This window comes from Geotrypetes seraphini, chromosome 2 (genome assembly GCF_902459505.1).
Source record: "Geotrypetes seraphini chromosome 2, aGeoSer1.1, whole genome shotgun sequence".
Lineage (NCBI taxonomy): Eukaryota > Metazoa > Chordata > Amphibia > Gymnophiona > Dermophiidae > Geotrypetes > Geotrypetes seraphini.
Genome location: NC_047085.1, coordinates 512,771,923 through 512,794,523, shown reverse-complemented (window position 1 = coordinate 512,794,523; position 22,601 = coordinate 512,771,923). Strand labels below are relative to the sequence as shown.

Genomic DNA, 22,601 nt, shown 5'->3' with positions numbered 1-22,601 from the left:
AAAATATGCAAACCAAGAAGAAGAGGACTTCCTTATTGTATAATCATCCTACCCAGAATGACATATGGCATACAGCAAATTGGGACTAATATGGATGTTTCCAAGACTACCACAGGCTAACTTGAGTGTGTTTATCTTCATTATTAGCTGTTCCCAAATAGCACAAAATAAGCTACTATCTTTTCCTAAACAGTAGATTTACTTGTGGTAAGAGACAGGCGTATCATAATTAAGAACATAAGAAGTTGCCTCCACTGGGTCAGACCAGAGGTCCATCGTGCCCAGCAGTCCGCACACATGGCGGCCCATCAGATCCATGACCTGTTAGGTGGTCCCTGACTTTTCCTATAACCCATTTCTACTTCTATCTGTACCCCTCAATCCCCTTATCCTTCAGGAATTTCTCTAAACCTTCCTTGAACCCCCGTAGCATGATCTGCCCTATCACAACCTCCGGGAGCGCGTTCCATGTGTCCACCACCCTCTGAGTAAAGAAGAACTTCCTAGCATTTGTTCTAAACCTGTCTCCTTTCAATTTTCCGAGTCCCCCCTTGTACTTGTGATTCCCCAAAGTCTGAAGAATCTGTCCCTGTCTACCTTCTCTATACCTTTCAGGGTTTTGAAGGTTTCTATCATGTCTCCTCTAAGTCTCCGCTTTTCCAGGGAGAATAGCCCCAGCTTTTCCAACCTGTCAGCGTATGAAAAGTTTTCCATACCTATTACCATTTTAGTCGCCCTTCTCTGGACTCCCTCAAGTATCGCCATATCCTTTTTGAGGTATGGCGACCAGTACTGGACGCAGTACTCCAGATGCGGGCGCACCATTGCACGATACAGCGGCATGATGACTTCCTTCATCCTGGTCGTGATACCCTTTTTGATGATACCCAACATTCTGTTTGCTTTCTTTGAGGCTGTCGCACATTGTGCCGATGCTTTCATTGTTGTATCCACCAACACACCCAGGTCTCTTTCAAGGTAACTTACCCCTAGCAATGATCCCCCCATTTTGTAGCTGAACATCGGGTTCTTTTTCCCTACATGCATGACCTTGCATTTTTCTATATTAAAACTCATTTGCCATTTTTTTGCCCACTCTTCCAGTCTCGTTAGGTCCCTTTGCAGGTCTTCACAGTCTTGTGGTTCTAACCCTGCTGCAGAGTTTGGTGTCATCTGCAAATTTAATAACCTCACATTTCGTCCCCGTCTCCAGGTCGTCTATAAATATATTGAACAGGAGCGGTCCCAGCACCGACCCCTGCAGAACTCCGCTTGTGACCCATTGCCATTCTGAGTATTGGTCCTTTACTCCAACCCACTGTTTCCTGCCTGACAGCCAGTGTTTAATCCATTGGTAGACATCCCCTTTCACCCCGTGGTTCCACAGCTTCTTAAGCAGCCGTTTGTGGGGTACCTTGTCGAAGGCTTTTTGGAAGTCAAGGTAAATGATGTCTATGGATTCCCCTTTGTCCCTCTGGCTATTTATCCCTTCAAAGAAGTGCAGTAAATTCATGAGGCACGACCTTCCCTTGCAGAAGCTGTGCTGGCTCGCCCTCAGCTGTCCATTTTTTTCTATGTGCTCACAGATGCTGTCCTTAACCAGTGTTTCCATCATCTTACCCGGAACCGAAGTCAAGCTCACCGGCCTGTAGTTTCCCGGGTCACCCCTCGATCCTTTCTTAAAGATAGGCGTGACATTTGCTATTTTCCAGTCCTCCGGGACTGGATAGGTTACATATTTGCTGGAGAGTTTCCGCTATTTCGTTTCTCAGTTCTTTTAGTACCCTTGGGTGGATTCCGTCCGGGCCTGGTGATTTGTCGCTCTTCAATCTGTCTATCTGTCGGAGAACATCCTCTTGGCTTACCTCTATTTGCTCAAGCTTTTCATCCTGATCCCCACTTATGATCTCCTCAGGTTCTGAAACATTGGATGTGTCCTCGCTCGTGAAGACCAACGCGAAGAACTTGTTCAACCTGTCAGCTACCTCTTTTTCCTCCTTTACCACTCCCTTTCTGTCTCCATCATCCAACGGTCCCACTTCCTCCCTCGACGGTTGTTTCCCCTTCACGTACCTGAAAAACGGTTTGAAGTTTCGTGCTTCCCCATCCAGCCTCTCTTCATATTCTCTTTTTGCTTTCCTAACCGCTCGGTGACATTCCTTTTGGTGTTTTTTTGTTCCTTCTGGTTGTCCTCAGTTTGGTCCTTTTTCCATTTTCTGAACGATCTTTTCTTGTCACTTATCGCCTTCTTCACTGCATTTATTATCCACATCGGGTTTTTTGTTTGATTCTTTTTCTGGGGACGTACAGGTTTTGTGCTTTGCGCACCATGTCCTTAAGTAGGGACCAGGCTTTCTCTACGGTCTCCATCTTCCCTGAGCTGCCTCTGAGTTTCTTTCCCACCATTTTTCTCATAGCATCGTAGTTCCCTTTGCTGAAATTGAGCGCTGTCGTTGTAGTTCTCTTCACTTTTGACGTTCCTACTTCTAATTTGCACTGGATCATGTTGTAATCGCTGCTTCCTAGTGGCCCTATTACTACCACCTCCTTTGCGGGTCCCCCTAGCCCGTTGAGGATTAGGTCGAGAGTGTCATTTCCTCGCGTTGGTTCCATGACCAGCTGTTCCATGAATTTTGTTTCCCTCGCGCAGTTGGAGTGTCCAATACTCCAGTCTATCCCAGGGTAGTTGAAATGCCCCATCACCACCACACTTCCGCTTTTGCATTCCTGCCTCAATTCTGCTTCCAGGTCTTGGTCGTTTGCTTCTGGTTGTCCAGGTGGGCGATAGTACAGTCCCAATTTTATGTCAGCTCTATTTCTTCCTGGTAACTTAACCCACAGTGATTTCAAGCCATCCACCCTTACTGCTGTTTCCATCCTGGTCGAGTGAATGGAGTACTTTATATATAATGCTATTCCTCCACCCTTCTTGCACGTCCTGTCTCTCCTATAGAGTTTGGACCCTGGTAGGACATCCTATTTGTTGTCCTCAGACCACCATGTTTCTGTGACTCCAATTATGTCTAGGTCCTCTATGACTTCTAGCTCTCCCATTTTGGCTCTTAGACTCCTTGCATTGGTGTAAAAGCAATTTAAGTCCCGGTTGTTTACTTTCCTTGCTGGTTTTCCTCGTGGTTTTTTACTACTGTGGGTGATCAGATCATAGGACCTCTTGTAATTGCTATATTATTTCAGGTCCACATCCTGACTCCAAATTTTAATCACCTACACCTGTTCCATCCTACCTGCCTCACCTATTTTGTGTAAAGAACTACAGAACCACATCTGCAGGTGTATGCTTCATGAGCTATATCATTGAAATATATTGGGTAATAATGAAAAAAAATCAAAATACCACTAATCATGAAAGTGGTAAATACAAACCCTCAGATCTTGGAAAGCAACATTTATCTCAAATGGTGTAACCCATGAACCAGCGCTGGTTGAGAATATACAATTCCCAACGCCTTTCTGACAGGAGAAACAGGCGATTCAATCTGTCCAAAGCAGATCTTCCTCAGGGGGTAATAATCTTCCTCATTAAATTCTTATTTCAAAACATTACCGTTGTGGTCTAACGGCAAACGCAGCAGCGCAATGTAGTTGCTTTGAAAAACTGCTAATGAAAGAAAATCATCTCTCATTACAAGACTGCCCACCACTGAAAGATCACTTGGACACACAAAGTCAGAGGCGTGAAGAAAGTACAAGAAATTTATTACGGTATACCTGCCTACTAGTGTCAGAAACAGGAAATACACGGACTTTTATGCCCTTTTCGCAAACTAATATATGCAAAAACTACAATTTTCATTTGTTACTTCTATAACTTTCTACAATTATTATTGGTCCTAAGCCAGCACTTATGATAGGTTCAGGGGTACAACTTATAGTCCTATAGGAAACTAGCTCATTTCTCTGCTTATCTAAATCTTACAGGTCTAAATGCTACATGTACAGAAGGGCAGGGCACATCATGCCTCAAACTCTTATCTATTCAGCTTACAATGTGGTAAGGTAGGGACATACATTTTAGGCAGATGAAGTCAATAGATTGTAAACTTTCTTCAGCTATGTAGACCAGAGCAATATTTTAAACAACAGTTAACCATTTCATGACCCTACATTCCCCCCTTTCAGGCTGGCGTACCTAAGGAGCCAAGCCTGACAAAATAAAGTTAGGGGTCAGGAAAGTCGGGGTCCCCAGTGGGTAAGGGATGATACTGGGAGAGAGCAAGGGCCAATGCAGCAGTGGAACAGTTGACAACAGAGTCCATAGTTCAGTGGAGCAGCTTTATGGCTATGGGGACTACACAGGGCAGGCAGCAAAGGAGCAGAGAAGACAGGGCGGCAACCAGCAAGATGATCTTCAGTGCTGAACCAGAGGGCAACCAGGAGCCGAAGGTACCAGAGATCCAGTCTGCAGTAAGGTCACGCCAGGTCTGGTCAGGAACATGAGCCAGTTTGGTGATACGATCTACATCGTCCTCAATCATTTTACTCAAGTTCAAGGCAGCAGTTGAAGAGGTTGAATTTACCACAGACACCACCTTCTGTCTAGAACTAGACAGTTCTGATAGATAGCAGTGTGCATTTTAGCATTCGCTCTGACAATGGTACTCAAAGCTCAGGTGGTCTCATTAGTTATCAGTTCGAATATAGCTTGTAGACAAATAATGCAGTTCAGCATATAGATTGGGGTCCGATAGCCCCAGGTGCCATCTTCGGTCCATGTGGCAGGTCCATAAGCAGCAATGATCCATTTTGCAGGACAGTCATCACCCCATTCACCTATTTTAAGGGAATTGGTGGAAGTAGACCGCTTTTGGCGACCTTTGGTGTTGAATACAGGGGCTCCCCATGTGTTCACCATCGGCTAGCGGTAACAGGAAGAAGCTGGGACGGATCATACAAAGCACACATGTACCAGTCTAGTTAGCAGGCAACCAAGAGTAGGCAAACAGATCACAGAGCCAGTATCAACTATCAGGAGCTGACCATCATTCATAGGAAGTTCCATTAAGCAGTGTCTGAAGGGCGCTGAAGACAGTGGGAAGCAACAATGCAGATTTGCAAGGCCCATCGTGAAGGTCGTGGACCTGACGTAAAAGTGAGGGTCTGTGAAGTCAGGTTTAACATGTCCAGCTGCATTGCCTCCCACAGCCACTGTTCTCCCATATCAGTCCCTCCTCATACAAAACAATTGCTAACATTAAGAGTCTGACCTATAGTTTCAGCAAACTGTATAAACAGATTTCTAGTGATTACAGGATATTAGTATCTACTTTCATAATTTCATAAAACTGGGGAAACACCACAGAGTGATGGACAGAAGCACATGAGTGGGATACAATTCGGACATATACAACAGTACCTGGGTCTCACCTTTTACCATCAATATACAATGCCATGCAGTCTCTGGCCTTCTGGACTTGGACATTGGCATTCCAGTTATATGGGTCAGTGGTAGTGAAAACCATGGGATTACAGTAGCCTGTAGTACACAAGGGGCTGGAGCTAGTAAGGGAGGCAGACGGGGTGTTAGGGGGATATTTGTGTGGGTTATTGTAGGTGGCCCACAAGACACTTTCTCATAAAGGACAGGCTCCACCATTAGTGAAGGTTTCCTCATAGGGGCAGTTCTTAAAGGCATCAGGTTATACAGACATATATACTTAGCACATTTGGTATAATAACACAGTTAATCTAGGGAGCCACACAAAACTGTATTAGGGGTAGTACCATGACCTTGAGAAACATCAAATAACACACATGTATCACAATACAAAGACACCGGGCGAGTGGGGTCTACAATAAGAGTCTAGTTGATAAGTGGACCCTCAACATTATCAATGCAGATTTCCGCCCACTTTTAAACTTCATCACCAGTAGGTTGGAAACAGAAAATACCCTCAAATGTTTGACACTTTCTGTACTTAACTCCTTCTTGCAAACAAACATCAGGCAAAAGTTGTACTTGTTAAGTACAATAGGAAAGAAATACAGAAGAAAGAAGCATAAGTAAGGGCAACACAAATATCATATATATATATATATATATATATATATATATATACTAACATAGGAAGCTCATTTTTCTTTCAGGCACAACTTAGAAAACTTCAAACAGTTATACTCAAGACATTAACGTTCCCCCCTCCTCATGTTCATCCCCTCCCCACTCTCTCCATTTCTTCTATACAATGTAACTTTTTTCCCTTCCACCACAATTTCCTCACATTCAAGTATGTCAAGTCTTTGTCATTTATGTTTAATTTAAGATATTTCCATTCACAACCTATTTCTATCTATTCTTTTTTTTTAAGCTGATTGTTAACCGGCCAGACAATTGTTTGATGGTCGGGATATTAAAAATCAATAAACTTGGAAACTTGGAAACCCCAGGCAGTCAATTAAACTCAAACACTTATAAAGAATTATATTCAGAACACCTGCTAAGTACAATGGTAAATATTCAGAACTTTTGAGGTCTTAGAAAGCTTCAGCTGAAGATCCGTTTTGTAGTGGAACCAAGTTTCATGTCTGGACACCTTGACAACTGTAAGAGAAGAAATTAGGACAGTAAAAGGACCTATCCACCTAGGTTTCAGGGGGTCTGACTTCCAAGTTTTAGCCATACTGTATTTCCAGGGACATACCCATGGACTTGTGTAGCTATCGATAGTGGGGCCCTTTCCAGGACCCATTTGTGGAGCTCTTGATGGGCCTTAGCTAAAGATTGGACCTGACTCTGGAGGATATCTGATCCCAGAGTAGCAAAGGAACCAGGATCTGGATTCACAATGGGTGGAACAGAAGGCAGCAGGACAGGCCAGGACAGATTAGTTTCTTCAATTCATTTCATGAGAAGGGTCTTAAGAGTTCTGTTCATTCTTTCGACCTGACCAGAGCTCTCAGGATGGTAAGCAGCATATAATTTCTATTCAATTTGGAGGGCCTGAGCAATTTGTTGGACGACATCGGCAATGAAAGCAGGGCCATTGTCACTGCCTATAGAAACAGGGAGACCAAAGCACGGAATTATTCAGGAGGTGTTTGGTTACTTCCCTGGCGCGTTCAGTGCAAGTAAGGAAGGCTTTGACCCATCTAGTCAGGGTGTCTGTGAAGACTAGGAAGTTACTGAGGGAACGGGAAATGGGCATGTGGGTAAAATCTACAGACAGAACCTGCATCGGATATGTTCCAATAGGTTGGTATCCAAGAGGTGGCAGTCATCTGATTGGGAATTTTATTCTAGAACCGACAACACACTGTGGGACCATATTCCGGACTAGCTGATCAAGGTGATTGATAAAGAAATGTCTCTTGAGAGTGAATTTTATAGCGGGTTCTCCAGAGTGTGCCAAATCATGGCATCTTGTGACAATCGTGAGGGCCAGGTGTTGAGGAATGAATATGAGGGTACCCACTGTGCTCGTGTTTGAAGTATCAGTGTGTGGGTCCAGACTGGCACTTGAATTGGTGCATTTTGTATCCACCCCCCTTTCAGGACAGACTGGCCCAAAATAATGCATGCCCAAGTCTGTTCCTGAGAAGTGTACTGGGGTGTAAGGGTGTCCAGAAAAGGAATGATAATAATAATAATAATAACTTTATTCTTATATACCGCCAACAATCTTGCGACTTCTAGGCGGTTTACAGTAAAGAGAAATTGTACAGACGGCGACTTAACAGAATATTGCAGTGTACATCTGATAGTAACAGCATTAATGATAATAACAACAGTTTATGTACTGTAGGGTCGTGAAGTACCTTGTGGTTTGCACAGGGTTGGAAGTTAGTGATTGGGGTTAACAGTTTACAAGAACAGATTTGGGGAGTGATTACGAAGGGGGTTATTGTCCTTGTTCGTTGCCTAGGTATTTTGTGAACAGGTATGTTTTCAGGTGTTTCCTGAATTCTCCATAGTTGTTTGTGTGTGTAATTAGTTTATCTAAGTCTTTGCCCCATAAGGCTGCTTGATAGGATAGAAGTTGTTGATGGTATCTCTTATATTTGCATCCTCTGGCTGGTGGGGAGACGAATTTCAGGTGTATTCTTCTCTCATGTCTGTTGGTTGGGTATGAGAAGAGGTCTGTTATGTATTTAGGGGCTAGACCTGATAGTACTTTGAAGCATAGACATCCCAGCTTGAACTTCGTACGTGCCTCCATTGGTAGCCAGTGCAGGAGTCGGTAGGAAGGAGTTATATGATCGGACTTCTTCAGCCCGAAAATCAGCCTGACTGCTGCATTTTGTATCAGTTGTAGTCTCTGCATTTGCTTCTGGGAAATTGCCAGGTGGGTGATGTTACAATAATCAAGGTGGCTTAATATTAGGGATTGTACCAGTATTCTGAATGCTGAAGCGTCGAAGTATGCTCTTATGGACCTAAGTTTCCAGAGAGTGAAGAACCCTTTTTTGACTAGGGAGTCCACATGGTCTTTCATAGTTAGACCTTGGTCTAGTATTACCCCCAGAACCTTCATTGTTGGTTGAATGGGGTAGTTAAGATTGTTTATGCGTAATGATTTTGTCGTGATATTTGAGAGTGGCAAGGCTATAAAGAATTTAGTTTTGTCTGAATTGAGTTTCAGTTTAAATTCTGAGGTCCATTGTTCCATCAGGTTTAGTGCTTGTGTTGCTGTGAGAGTGATTTCGGAGGGAGACGTATTGAATGGGACGATTGTGAAGTCATTCGCGTAGCTGAATACTTTTATACCCTGTTGGGCCAGCTGCATGCCTAGTGAAGATATATAGACGTTGAAGAGTAGTGGGGATAGAGGGGACCCCTGTGGAACGCCTGATGGATTTCTCTATGTTTTGGAGAGGCTGCAGTTGAAGCGTACTTGATAGGTGCGGGATGTGAGGAATCCTCGGAACCAGTCAAGTACTTCACCTCCGATGCCGATTGCGTCTAGACATTGTAGCAATTTTTTGTGATCCACCAGGTCAAAGGCCGAGCTCATGTCAAATTGCATGATTAAGGCATTATATCCCTTGCTGAGTAAGTTGCGTGAGTATTCTAGGGTTGCTGCGATCACCGTCTCTGTGCTAAACAGAGGTCTGAAGCCAGACTGGGTTTCATGTAGTAGCGAGAACTGATCAAGGTAGTCCATCAATTGGGTGTGTACTAAACCTTCCATTATTTTTACGAAGAATGGAATGGATGCTACCGGTCTATAGTTAGTTACTGATGATAGGGATTGTTTATGATTGTTCCCTTGTTCCCAGAACTCATCCCCTTCGTTTATCTCCTCGCACGATTCGTAATGCGCCCAGTATCCCTCTGGGTTTATGTGTCCCCTTGTGAGATGTTCTTTTTTTATTATCTTTGGGTGAGTTTTTTCTTTTGGTTGGTTCCAGATTAGGTTAAAGTAGTAGGTGAAATGATCGGACCAGATGTCGTGGTGCCAGATACCGTCGGATATAGAAATAGTGGGATTTAGAATTTCTTTTGAGGACATGGCTACCAAGTCTAACTGATGGCCTTTTTCGTGAGTTTGTGTGGATGAAGGGAGATTGTAGTTGAGTGAGGATAGGAAGTTTTTGAAATCTTTTGTGTCAGGATTGTCCTCGTTCTCTAAGTGTAGGTTTGCGTCTCCTACTATAATATTGTAGGGCGGGGTGATTGAGTTATGTAGAATGAATTCGTAGAAGTCTTCTCTGGCCTTTGACCAGCATTTTGACGGGACATAAAATAGAATGCAGGTGAGGTATTCTTCTAGATCCTTGTTACTAATTTTGCATGCTAGTGTTTCTAATTGGTTGGTTGTCTTGGAATCTACTAATTTAAGTTCAAGTTCTTCCTTGAGGATGACTGCCAATCCTCCCCCTCTTTTGTCTTCACGGTTTAACATGAGAATTTTATAGTTATTTGGTATTAGGTCGTTTAGTATTGGTTCCTCTTCAGATAGTAGCCATGTTTCCGTTAGAAAGAGGCAGGCTAACTTCTTGTTGATGATCCAATCTTTGATTAGGAAAGCTTTGTTTCTTACTGATCTAGTGTTGAGGTAAGCGCATAGAACAGTGGTAGTTGTGATGGGTATGATGGGTGTAGTGATTTTGATGGGTTTTAATTCCCTTGTTCTTTTTTTGAGGGTACGGTGAGGTCTACTGTTACTTGTGATTATTTTAATATGATTTACTCTTTCTTCCTGTAGGTTAGTTAGGAGTCTGATGGTTGTGTCCGGGTATTGAGTGGAGTGAAGTTTTGGGTGGAGTGATATAACGTTCCCAACGTTATTGCTTAATAAATAGATCAGTAGGATCAGTAAAAGCTTAATGTTTGCTGGTTTTGTTGGCGCTGGGCCCTTTTCAATTGTGTGTCCTCCGGCTGGATCAGGGGGGGGGGTGGAGCAAGGCTCCCACGCCGGTCTCGATCTGGCTGGCTTGTGTCGGGTAAGGGCGCTGGGCCCTTTTCAATTGTGTGTCCTCCGGCTGGATCGGGGGGGGCGGAGCAAGGCTCCCATGCCGGTCCCAATCTGGCTGGCTTGTGTCGGGTGAGGGCGCTGGGCCCTTTTCAATTGTGTGTCCTAGAGAGCTGCACGGGAAAGGGGATGACGGGAATCCCGCGGGACCCGCGGGGATCCTGCGGGTTCCCCCTTTGGGTCACGGGGATCCCGTGGGGACGCCCCCTAGGGTCGCGGGGATCCCATGGGGACGCCCCCTAGGGTCGCGGGGATCCCGTGGGGGCGCCTCCGAGGGTCGCGGGGTTCCTGCGGGGTTGGATCGCAGTGCACTGCATTCGAGCCGCGAGGGTAGTCTTCTCCTCCTTACCTGCACTGTCGCAGCACACAGCCGAACGGAAGTCTTCCCGATGTCAGCGCTGACGTCGGAGGGAGGGCTTAAGCAAAGCCCTCCCTTCCTCCGACGTCAGCGCTGACATCAGGAAGACTTCCGGTCGGCTGTGTGCAGCAGGGCAGGTAGGAAGAAGGCAATGGCGAACGAAAGAGGGGGGAGGGGGCGGTCCGCCCCGAAGAATGTGCACAGCTGGTCAGGTCCCCCGATCGACCGACAACAGGCCCGGCCGACAAACCTCCCTGCCCTGTAGCCGCGAATCTAAATTACCTCTTACAGCAGCTTCAATACTCCAGCTGCTGTAAGAAGGTAATTTAGATTCGCGGCTACAGGACAGGGAGATTTGTCCGACCGGGCCTGTTCTGTTGTCAGTCGGGTGCAAAAGCGCCACGAAGGTGGAGGCAGGGAGGGAGGAAAGGTGGAATGGAGAAGAAAAGACGCTTAAGGGGGGAGAAGGCCGCTGAAAGCACTGGGGAAGACAAAGGGGTGGAGAAGGACGCTGAAAGGACATGGGGTAAACGGGAGGAGGGGGGGGAAGGATGCTGAAAGTACATGTGGAAGACAGAGGGGGGTGAAGGACCCTGAAAGCACTGGGGAAGACAAAGGGGTGGAGAATGCCACTGAAAGGACATGGGGAAAACAGGGGTGGAGAAGGCCACTGAAAGGAAATGGGGAAAACAGGGGGGAGAAGGCTGCTGAAAGGATATGGGGAAGACAGAGGGGGGAGAAGGCCGCTGAAAGGACATGGGGAAGACAGAGGGGGGAGAAGGACGCTGAAAGGACATGGGAAAGGCAGAGGGGGGAGAAGGATGCTGCCTGACAGGACATGGGGAAGATGGTGGGGGAGAAGGACACTGGAAGGAAATGGGGAAGAGGGAATGGGGAGAAGACCCTGGCAGGGAAGAAGACAGAGGTGCCAGACTATGGGGGGAGTGGAAGGAAAAAGATGGGTGCCAGACCAATTTGGGATGGGGGAGAAAGGGAGAGGCACAGTAACAGAGCAAATGGAAGACACAGAGAGAAGAGAGGCAGTGGATGGAAGGAATTGAATGAGAATATGAAGAAAGCAGAAACCAGGCAACAAAGGTAGGAAAAAAATTCTTTTTTTTTTTTGTGCTTAAGGATAAAGTAGTATATTAGTTGTGTTGATAAAAATTTATAAACATTAGAGGCTCTGGCAGAAACCCGTTTACAAAGTATGTATTCTTCCCAATTAATATTTCCAAATTAATAAAGTCTTTTTGCTTATTTTTAAATGGGTTTCTACCAGAGCCTTTAATTCAGTAGCATAATTAAATGAAATAACTATTTCTGTAGTTTATAGGGACGGGCGGGGACGTAGGGGATTCCTCGCGGGGACGGGCGGATTCCTCGCGGGGACGGGTGGGGACGGAGGGATTCCTCGCGGGGACGGGTGGGGACGGGTGGGAGTTCTCACGGGGACGGGTGGGGACAGATGGGACTTTGGCGGGGACGGGTGGGATTTCTGTCCCCGCGCAACTCTCTAGTGTGTCCTCCGGCTGGATCGGGGGGGGCGGAGCAGGGCTCCCACGCCGGTCCCGATTTGGCTGGCTTGAGTCGGGTGAGGGCGCTGGGCCCTTTTCAATTGTGTGTCCTCCGGCTGGATCGGGGGGGGCGGAGCAGGGCTCCCACGCCGGTCCCGATCTGGCTGGCTTGTGTCGGGTCAGGGCGCTGGGCCCTTTTCAATTGTGTGTCCTCCGGCTGGATCGGGGGGGGGCGGAGCAGGGCTCCCACGCCGGTCCCGATCTGGCTGACTTGTGTCGGGTGACGGTGCTGGGCCCTTTTCAATTGTGTGTCCTCCGGCTGGATCGGGGGGGGCGGAGCAGGGCTCCCACGCCAGTCCCGATTTGGCTGGCTTGAGTCGGGTGAGGTCGCTGGGCCCTTTTCAATTGTGTGTCCTCCGGCTGGATCGGGGGGGGGCGGAGCAGGGCTCCCACGCCGGTCCCGATCTGGCTGGCTTGTGTCGGGTGAGGGCGCTGGGCCCTTTTCAATTGTGTGTCCTCCGGCTGGATCGGGGGGGGGGGGCGGAGCAGGGCTCCCACGCCGGTCCCGATCTGGCTGACTTGTGTCGGGTGACGGTGCTGGGCCCTTTTCAATTGTGTGTCCTCCGGCTGGATCGGGGGGGGGGCGGAGCAGGGCTCCCACGCCAGTCCCGATTTGGCTGGCTTGAGTCGGGTGAGGGCGCTGGGCCCTTTTCAATTGTGTGTCCTCCGGCTGGATCGGGGGGGGGGCGGAGCAGGGCTCCCACGCCGGTCCCAATCTGGCTGGCATGTGTCGGGTGAGGGCGCTGGGCCCTTTTCAATTGTGTGTCCTCCGGCTGGATCGGGGGGGGGGGCGGAGCAGGGCTCCCACGCCGGTCCCGATCTGGCTGGCTTGTGTCGGGTGAGGGCGCTGGGCCCTTTTCAATTGTGTGTCCTCCGGCTGGATCGGGGGGGGCGGAGCAGGGCTCCCACGCCGGTCCCGATTGTATACAGAGGAGCCGAAAGAGGGGGCAGAGACTGGCAGCTCGGGTTGTGCGGTCGGCAAGGGCATTGCCATGAGAGACAAGGTCCGTCACGCGTCTGTGCATAACAGAAACACGTGAGGGTAGTTGTACGGCCTCAAGAGGGTCAAGAATGAGGGGAGCATGATGGATCAGGCGGCCGGAGGCTGTAATGAAACCTCGATATTTCCACATGGCCCTATGGGAATGCAAGGTAAAGAAAGCATATTTGGAGTCAGTGTAGATGTTGCAAGACTAAAGAAGCAGAATATCGCAGGGCAGAAGTGAGGGCATACAGCTCAGCTTCTTGGGCAGAAGTGCCAGAGGGCAGGGGCCTGAGTCAGAAGTTTTTGGAGGCAGCGAAAAGACCGCTCTTGAAGTTGGGTCCAGACAAAAGGGGCTGAGTCAGCGCCTTTGGTGGAATCATACAGAGGACGAGCAATAGGAGAGAAATCAGGAATCCAGATGGGACAGTATCCTGCAATACTGAGAAAGGTGCTCAGAGCCTTGCAGTTATCAGGGACAGGGAGACTACAGACAGCCTGGACCTGGGTGTGGGAAGGGACCTGGTACCCTGGGAAATATGAAAGCCAAGGTAGGTGACACAAGGAAGGCATACTTGAAATCAATGTAAATATGGCCACAGGAAAATTTAAAAGGCAGACCCACTATCTGAAAGACTCAGATAAATAATAATAATAACAGTTTATATACCGCAATACCGTGAAGTGCTATGCGGTTTACAAAAGATTAGAGAAGGTACAAAATAATTGAACTTAAGATGTCTACTAACACATAAGAATTGTTCTCAATCCCTAGTCTATATCAGGTTCCTACCCCAAAGAGCTGACTTGTAAAAATTAAGTAAAATGCAGTTCTGGATCCACCCACTAAGCAGGGTAGTCTGACACAAGCGCTCTCTAAAGCAGCAGTTCCTTCACTATCAGCTGACTGGCAAAAATATTTACTTCCATACAAAAGCATTCCTAAAAATTACATTCTTATTCCTAAAAGTTACATTTTTATACTAAGCTTACATGATTTATAAAAAGAAATACAAAACAAAGATTGGAATATTCAGTAAAACTTTGGATTGCAAATAACTTGGTTTGCAAGTGTTCTATAAGACAAGCAATGATTAAATTTTATATACCAGCAATGTCTTGCAATACACATACATACAGTATAGAAGCATCACATTTTCACAACTGAGCCAATGGTTCCTCTCTATATGACGCTGCAGAAATGCAGTGACTGTTCCAAACGAGCAAGGGCTTGCAATACAAGTATGTATATTTTTGTACACGAGTGCCCTGGACTACAAGCATGCTTCTGGAACAAATTATGATCCCAAACCAAGGTTTTACTGTACTCACAAGTTTAAACATTGTTCATTTTTATTTTTTTTTTTACAATCAACATGGGTCTCAGTAGAGACTTACTCCCCCTTCCTACAGAATTTCACAAAGGAGAGAGAGTTGCATAAAGATCAAAGAGATCAAATTATAGATGTAGTCCTTTTCAGAATTTTTAAATTAGACAAATAACTTCTAAATTTGGACAAAGAACTTCTTTTTAGAATGGAATATAATTTCCAGAAATCATATTTTTCGTTTATATTTATTTCTGAATATATATAAACATTTTATAACATAGCCAAAAACTTCAAATGCAAAACCACTTATCTGTTTCAGGAGAAACCGCATTTGAAGTGCTAAACACTTCATGGCCCTTATCAGCACAAAAGGAAAAGTACTCTCCTCTCATGCTGTGAACAACTGACAGTTTAAACTTCACTGATACATTTGGACAGACAGAACTCATAAAGAACCCGGGATACTGCAGGACTTGGGAATCAGATGAAGGGAAGAATTTGGCAAGGTCTGAAGCAAGGGCGGTGCTGAATAGAGTGGGGCTAATTTTAAAGCCCTGGGATAGACGGGTCCAGGTTACTTAGGAGCTATGTCCAGTGGAAGGGTTTTCCCATTGGAATGCAAAAATTGGCTGACTGGAAGAGGAACCGATAGCAAACGAATGCATAAAAACCTGACGAGTTATGTCCTTTTCCAGGGAGCCAGCCCACACCAAATATCGGCCATTCTAACTGGCACAGACAAATAAGGGTTGATTTGTTAAATGTAATCAGAGATAAATCCCTTTTTAAAATTAGCTAACATATCAAGGGATCCCCCACAGGTAGACAGACATCCCCCCATTGTGCAATGGAGGACAAAAACACTTCCCTGAAATCCTGGCCCTGCCCGTCTCTGGACTAGGGAAACGCAGTACTAACAGGTCCACACTCGCTTCGTCCTCAAGGACGTCTCAGACACTCTCAAACACACAAAACAACAGATGTTAGTTCAGTTACTCAACCAGAAAATAACAGTTTCCTAGAATCCTTCCCCCACGACTTCAGCGACAGATCATGTGGCTTACTAGGCAGGAGACGAGAGACAGGATAGGGATGATCAGTTCCCACTTACCAGATGGTGGCCACTCCAGGACAGAATTAAACTGATTAAACTGATACAGATTCTGGTACTTTAAACTGAGACTAGATAAGTCAGTTGAAGCGGTCCAACGTCCTGAGGTCTGCCAACCCCCCAAAAGGAAGGCAGCCGGCTAAGCAGACACATCAGCCGTAGGACCAGAAACAAGTGACCAATCGAGTAACCAGTGGTCAAGAGACCTTCAAGTCCCTGTTCGGAAGCCAAATGAAAGGTCACTTGGACACACAAAGTCAGAGGCGTGAAGAAAGTACAAGAAATTTATTACGGTATACCGGACTCTAGTGCAGTTAATAGCCTGCCTACTAGTGTCAGAAACAGGAAATACAAGGACTTTTATGCCCTTTTCGCAAACTAATATATGCAAAAAATACAATTTTCATTTGTTACTTCTATAACTTTCTACAATTATTATTGGTCCTAAGCCAGCACTTATGATAGGTTCAGGGGTACAACTTATAGTCCTATAGGAAACTAGCTCATTTCTCTGCTTATCTAAATCTTACAGGTCTAAATGCTACATGTACAGAAGGGCAGGGCACATCATGCCTCAAACTCTTATCTATTCAGCTTACAATGTGGTAAGGTAGGGACATACATTTTAGGCAGATGAAGTCAATAGATTGTAAACTTTCTTCAGCTATTTAGACCAGAACAATATTTTAAACAACAGTTAACCATTTCATGACCCTACACCACAACTGTACAATGTAATCTTCTGCAGCCAGGTTCTGACCATTTGGGCTACTCTGACCCTGCATTTTAGCTCTTCTTCAAGAAACAGAGAATAATCTGTCTCTGATTTCAAAGGGGAAAAAACAGTAGGACACACAAGATGGTCTTATGGTCCCTCCCACTGTCAGCTTAAGATAGAGGTCAGTATTAGAGAGCAGCACGGGAACGGGGACGACGGGAATCCCGCAGGACCAGCGGGCATCCCACGGGTTCCCCCTTCGGGTCACGGGGATCCCGTGGGGACGCCCCTAGTGTCGCGGGGATCCCGTGGGGACGCCCTCTAGGGTCGCGGGGATCCCTTGGGGACGCCTCCGAGGGTCGCGGGGTTCCTGCGGGGCTGGATGTACTCAGTCGCGCAGCTCTTCTTCTCCCTACCTTCTCTGCTTGCAGCACAGAGCCGAACGGAAGTCTTCCCGACGTCAGCGCTGACGTCGGAGGGGAGGGAGGGCTTAAACAAAGCCCTCCCTCCCTCCGACGTCAGCGCTGACGTCGGGAAGACTTCCGTTTGGCTATGTGCTGCAGGCAGTGCAGGTAAGGAGGAGAGTAGCCTCGCGGTTTGAGTGGCTACCAAGGGAGGGGGCGGTCCGCCCCGCCCCGACCCGGTTGCAGCACAGCCGGCCAGGTCCCCTTACTTTTGTGGCACTTCCCCGACCGACCGACTACAGCCCCGGTCCGACAATCCTCCCTGCCCTGTAGCCGCGAATCTAAATTACCTTATTACAGCTGCTGTAAGAAGATAATTTAGATTTGCGGCTACAGGGCAGGGAGGATTGTCGGACCGGGGCTGTTGTCGGTCGGTCGGGGAAGTGCCACAAAAGTAAGGGGACCTGGCCGGCTGTGCTGCACCCGGGGCGGTAGAAAAAGAGGGGGGAGAAGGACGCTGAAAGCCAATGGAGAAGACGGGAGGGGGGGAAGGACTCTGAAAGCACTTGAAGACAGAGGAGGGAGAAGGACGCTGAAAACACATGGGGAATACAAAGGGGTGGAGAAGGACGCTGAAAGGCCATGGGAAGGGCGGGGGGGGGGGAGGACTCTGAAAGCACTTGTGGAAGACAGAGGGGGGAGAAGGATGCTGAAAGCACATGGGGAAGACAAAGGGGTGGAGAAGGAAGCTGAAAGGACATGGGGAAGACGGGGGGGTGGAGAAGGACGCTGAAAGGCCATGGGGAAGACAGAGAGGGAGAAGGACGCTGAAAGGCCATGGGAAGGGCGGGGGGGAAGGACGCTGAAAGCACTTGTGGAAGACAGAGGGGGGAGAAGTATGCTGAAAGCACTTGTGGAAGACAGAGGGGGGAGAAGGATGCTGAAAGCACATGGGGAAGACAAAGGGGTGGAGAAGGACGCTGAAAGGACATGGGGAAGACGGGTGGGGGTGGAGAAGGACGCTGAAAGGCCATGGGGAAGACAGAGAGGGAGAAGGACGCTGAAAGGACATGGGGAAGCAGAGGGGGGAGAAGGACACTGAAAGCACATGTGGAAGACAGAGGGGGGAGAAGGACACTGACAGGACATGGGGAAGATGGGGGGGAGAAGGACGCTGAAAGGAAATGGGGAAGAGAGAGTAGGGAGAAGACACTGGCAGGGAAGAAGACAGATGCCAGACTATGGGGGAGCGGAGAGAAGAAGATGGGTGCCAGACCAATTTGGAAGGGGGAAGAAAGGGAGAGGCACAGTAACAGAGCAAATGGAAGATGCAGAAGGAAGAGAGACAGAGGATGGAAGGAATTGAATGAGAACATGAGGAAAGCAGAAACCAGGCAACAAAGGTAGGAAAAGAATTATATTTCTTTTTTTTTATTTTGCTTCAGGATAAAGTAGTATATTAGTTGTGTTGATAAAAATTTATAAACATTAGAGGCTCTGGTAGAAACCCATTTGCAAAGTATGTATTCTTCCCAATTAATATTTTCAAATTAATAAAGTCTTTTTGCTTATTTGTAAATGGGTTTCTACCAGAGCTTTTAATTCAGTAGCATAATTAAATGAAATAACTATTTCTGAAGTTTATAGGGACGGGCGGGGACGGAGGGGATTCCTCGTGGGGACGGGTGGGGATTCCTCACGGGGACGGGTGGGACTTTGGCGGGGACGGGTGGGATTTCAGTCCCCGCGCAACTCTCTAGTCAGTATAGGGAGATCCAGATCACACTTGGAAGTTTCTGGAGCAAAGGAAGTGCAGAAAAATGTCTCCTTACCTAGTGAGATCAGAGTCTCATAATTCTCCTTCATCACCTCCCTGTAAAGCTCCTTCTGCCCTTCATCTAAATATTCCCACTCCTCCTGGGAGAAAGAGACAGCCACGTCCTCAAACTTCAGCTGCATCTGAAACACAAACCAGAAACACCCTCAGCCCTTCAGCATCACCATCAGACATTATTGTAGACCTGGCGCAGGTAAGTTGCTTAGTGTCCATGTGGATGGAGCGTGGAAGTGGCGCCAAGTGACCTAGTGGAATTGATCAAATCACATGGAATGAGAGACTGGATTGTTCTGTTGGACCATGAGGTGAGGAGAGGCTGAATGGAAGCCCAGGGCAGCCCCTTAAGCCTCCAAACGAAGTCATTCCAAGTCCCCTCCCCTCCCCCTGCCAGGAAAAGAGGGGGAGCTCCTACCTGAGCAGAAGCTCCTGCAGCCATTTCCCTCTTGGGGCTGGGAAGAGAGAGAAGAGCACAAGATGGACGACTCGCTTTCCTTCTGGCCACAAAGACTTTTCCCGCCCTCAGGGAAATTCTAGCAATGAGCATTCTGACCAATCAGCAGCGGATGAAACTGAAACTCCTCCTCCTTTCTCCCTTAGTCTTGCTAGGGGGCGGACCCATTCTGACCAATCAGCACTAAAAGGGGCAGAGCCAGAAGCAAAGAGCGTCTCTCAGGCTTCGTTGTGAAGCTCCGCCCTCTCCCTTGTGACGTCACCCGCCTTCCAGCTCGCATACTTGCTTTCCCTGGCAGCGCTGGCTCCTGAGCTAGGACAAAGCTCAAACTCCTCCTCCTTTTCTCCCTTAGTCTTGCTAGGGGGCGGCCCATTCTTACCAATCAGCACTAAAAGGGGCAGAGCCAGAAGCAAAGAGCGTCTCTCAGCCTTGGGCGTGAAGCTCCTCCCCCCAATTCCTTTCTAACCCTGAGGGGGGGGAAATTTCCCCCAGCAAGCACTGCGGCAGCTCCCAACTTGGGCTCCTGGGGCTGAGCAAAGCCTAATCCTGCTCTGGGCCAGTGAAGTGTCTCTCCCTCTCCTCTGGCTCAGGGAACCCCCTGAAAGCCCAGACCCAGCCCTTGGCCCAACCAATGAAGGGTTCAGCCAACACTCTCCCGCCTTAAAAGTCAACCTTCATGGCAAAGGAGCCATCTTTTTTTTTTGTGCAGAGAAACTATAACAAAATATCATGAAATAGAAACACAGCTTCCAACAAAACAGTAGAATGCTGATAGGTAACAGAGGGTGGTGGTTAATGGAAGTTGCTCGAAGGAAGGAAAGGTGACTAGTGGAGTCCCTTAGGGTTCGGTGCTGGGGCCGATCCTGTTCAATATGATTGTGAGTGACATTGCTGAAGGGTTAGAAGGAAAAGTGTGCCTTTTTGCAGATGATACCAAGATTTGTAATAGAGTAGACACCGAAGAGGGAGTGGAAAATATGAAAAAGGATCTGCAAAAGTTAGAGGAATGGTCTAATGCCTGGCAACTAAAATTAAATGTAAAGAAATGCAGAGTAATGCATTTGGGGATTAATAATAGGAAGGAACCTTATATGCTGGGAGGAGAGAAGCTGATATGCACGGACGGGGAGAGGGACCTTGGGGGTGATAGTGTCCAAAGATCTAAAGGCGAAAAAACTGTGACAAGGCAGCTGCCAGAAGGATGCTGGGCTGTATAAAAAGAGGCGTAACCAGTGGAAGGAAGAAGGTGTTGATGCCCCTGAACAGGTCATTGGTAAAGCCCCACTTGGAGTATTGTGTTCAGTTTGGAGACTGTATCTGGCGAAGGATGTAAGAAGACTTGAGGCGGTACAGAGGAGGGCGACGAAAATGATAGGAGGCTTGCGCCAGAAAACGTATGAGGAGAGACTGGAAGCCCTGAATATGTATACCCTAGAGCAGGGGTGCCCAAACTTTTTGGGCTTGCGAGCTACTTTTAAAATGACCAAGTCAAAATGATCTACCAACAATAAAATTTTTAAAAAACACAACGCACACTGTACTCATAGAATTGTTAATTATCATTCCTATTCCGGGGTTTTTTCAAAGAGGTCAAAGCAGATGACTCTATGCACTGTCACCTCAGTAACAACCATACAAAAATAGACAAATACCCACCCCCTCCCTTTTTACTAAACCACGATAGCAGTTTTTAGCGCAGGGAGCTGCGCTGAATGCCCAGCGCTGCTCTCGACGCTCATAGGCTCCCTGCGCTAAAAACCTCTATTGCGGTTTAATAAAAGGGGACCATATTGTAAAATATATTATTATTATTATGTTCTTGTATACCGCCATACCCAGTGAGTTCTAGGCGGTTCACATCAATTAATTAGGATCCGAACTGCACACGGATTTACATCATTTTGTCGGAGTTACAAGCAACGAGGAAGGGAATGTAGGTACATTTTAGCAGAAATTTATCCAAGTTACAGGCAGCGACAGGTTGAATTGGCCGGGAAGAGGAAGGGAAGAGAGAAGCACAGGGAGGGAGGAGAGTGGGGGGGAGGGAGGGAGTTGGCTTATAGCAGGGGAGTGAGGGTTAAGGGTCCTGTTCACGGAAAAGGTATGTTTTGAGGAGTCAATTTTGCCGTCGGAGAGGAAGTTCCGCTGGCCAGAACTTCCTCTCCGACGGCAGAATTGACGTCGGGGAGAGGAAGACTGATCGGCCCAAGATCGACCTATTGGGAGAAATGCTGCCGGGTCCTGCCTTTGAGGAAACAGAAAGTAGGCAGGACCTGGCAGCAAGAAGAGCTAATCACAAGCTTCACTGACCTGTCTCCCGCTTTAGCCCGCGAACAGGGCTCTAACATGTGCGTGCCGGCTTCCCTTCTCCCCCCCCCCCCGACATAACATAGAAACATAGAAAGTGACGGCAGATAAGGGCCAAGGCCCATCAAGTCTGCCCACACCAATGACCCTCCCCTACCTCCCTTTGTGAAGAGATCCCACCTTTCGATCCCATTTAGCTTTAAAATCAGGCACACTGCTGGCCTCAATTACCTGTATCGGAAGACTATTCCATCGATCTACCACCCTCTCGGTGAAGAAGTACTTCCTGGTGTCACCATGCAATGTCCCTCCCCTGATTTTCCACGGATGCCCTCGTATTGACGTGGGTTAGACCACGGAGCATAAATTCTCCAAGCCGGTTTTTGTTTTTTTTTAATGTTGAGCAGTGGAGGCAGCAGTAGAATTCAGGAGCAGGCCAGTCAGGAGGGGAAAAAAGAGAAGGGAACCCGCTCTGCGATCGACTGGGGTCGCCTGAGCGAGCGACCTGTCGATCGCGATCGACGTGTTGGGCACCCTGCCCTAGAGGAAAGGAGGGACAGGGGAGATATGATTCAGACGGTCAAATACTTGAAGGGTATTAACGTAGAACAAAATCTTTTCTAGAGAAAGGAAAATGGTAAAACCAGAGGACATAATTTGAGTTGAGGGGTGGTAGATTCAAAGGCAATGTTAGGAAATTCTACTTTACAGAGAGGGTGGTGGATGCCTGGAATGCGCTCCCGAGAGAGGTGGTGGAGAGGAAAACTGTGACTGAGTTCAAAGAAGCGTAAGATGAACACAGAAGATCTAGAATCAGAAAATAAAATTAAAAATTGAACTAAGGCCAGTACTGGGCAGACTTGCATGGTCTGTGTCTGTATATGGCCGTTTGGTGGAGGATGGGCTGGGGAGGGCTTCAATGAGGAGGGTGTAGATGGGCTGGAGTAGGTTTTAACGGAGATTTCTGCAGTTGGAACCCAAGCACAGTACTGGGTAAAGCTTTGGATTCTTGCCCAGAAATAGCTAAGAAGAAAAAATTAAAAAATTTAAATGCAATCAGGTTGGGCAGACTGGATGGACCATTCGGGTCTTTAT

At 47.4% G+C, this 22,601-nt stretch overlaps 1 protein-coding gene across 1 annotated transcript in view; it reads right to left on the bottom strand.

Annotated features, from left to right (window-relative positions):
• Positions 1-22,601, bottom strand: part of LOC117354995 (zinc finger protein 585A-like) — an 83,987-nt gene that overhangs the window by 29,291 nt on the left and 32,095 nt on the right. Inside the window, exon 5 of the mRNA XM_033932951.1 lies at positions 18,744-18,870. Within this exon, the coding sequence (XP_033788842.1) occupies positions 18,744-18,870 (127 nt within the window). The remainder of the gene's footprint in view (positions 1-18,743; positions 18,871-22,601) is intronic.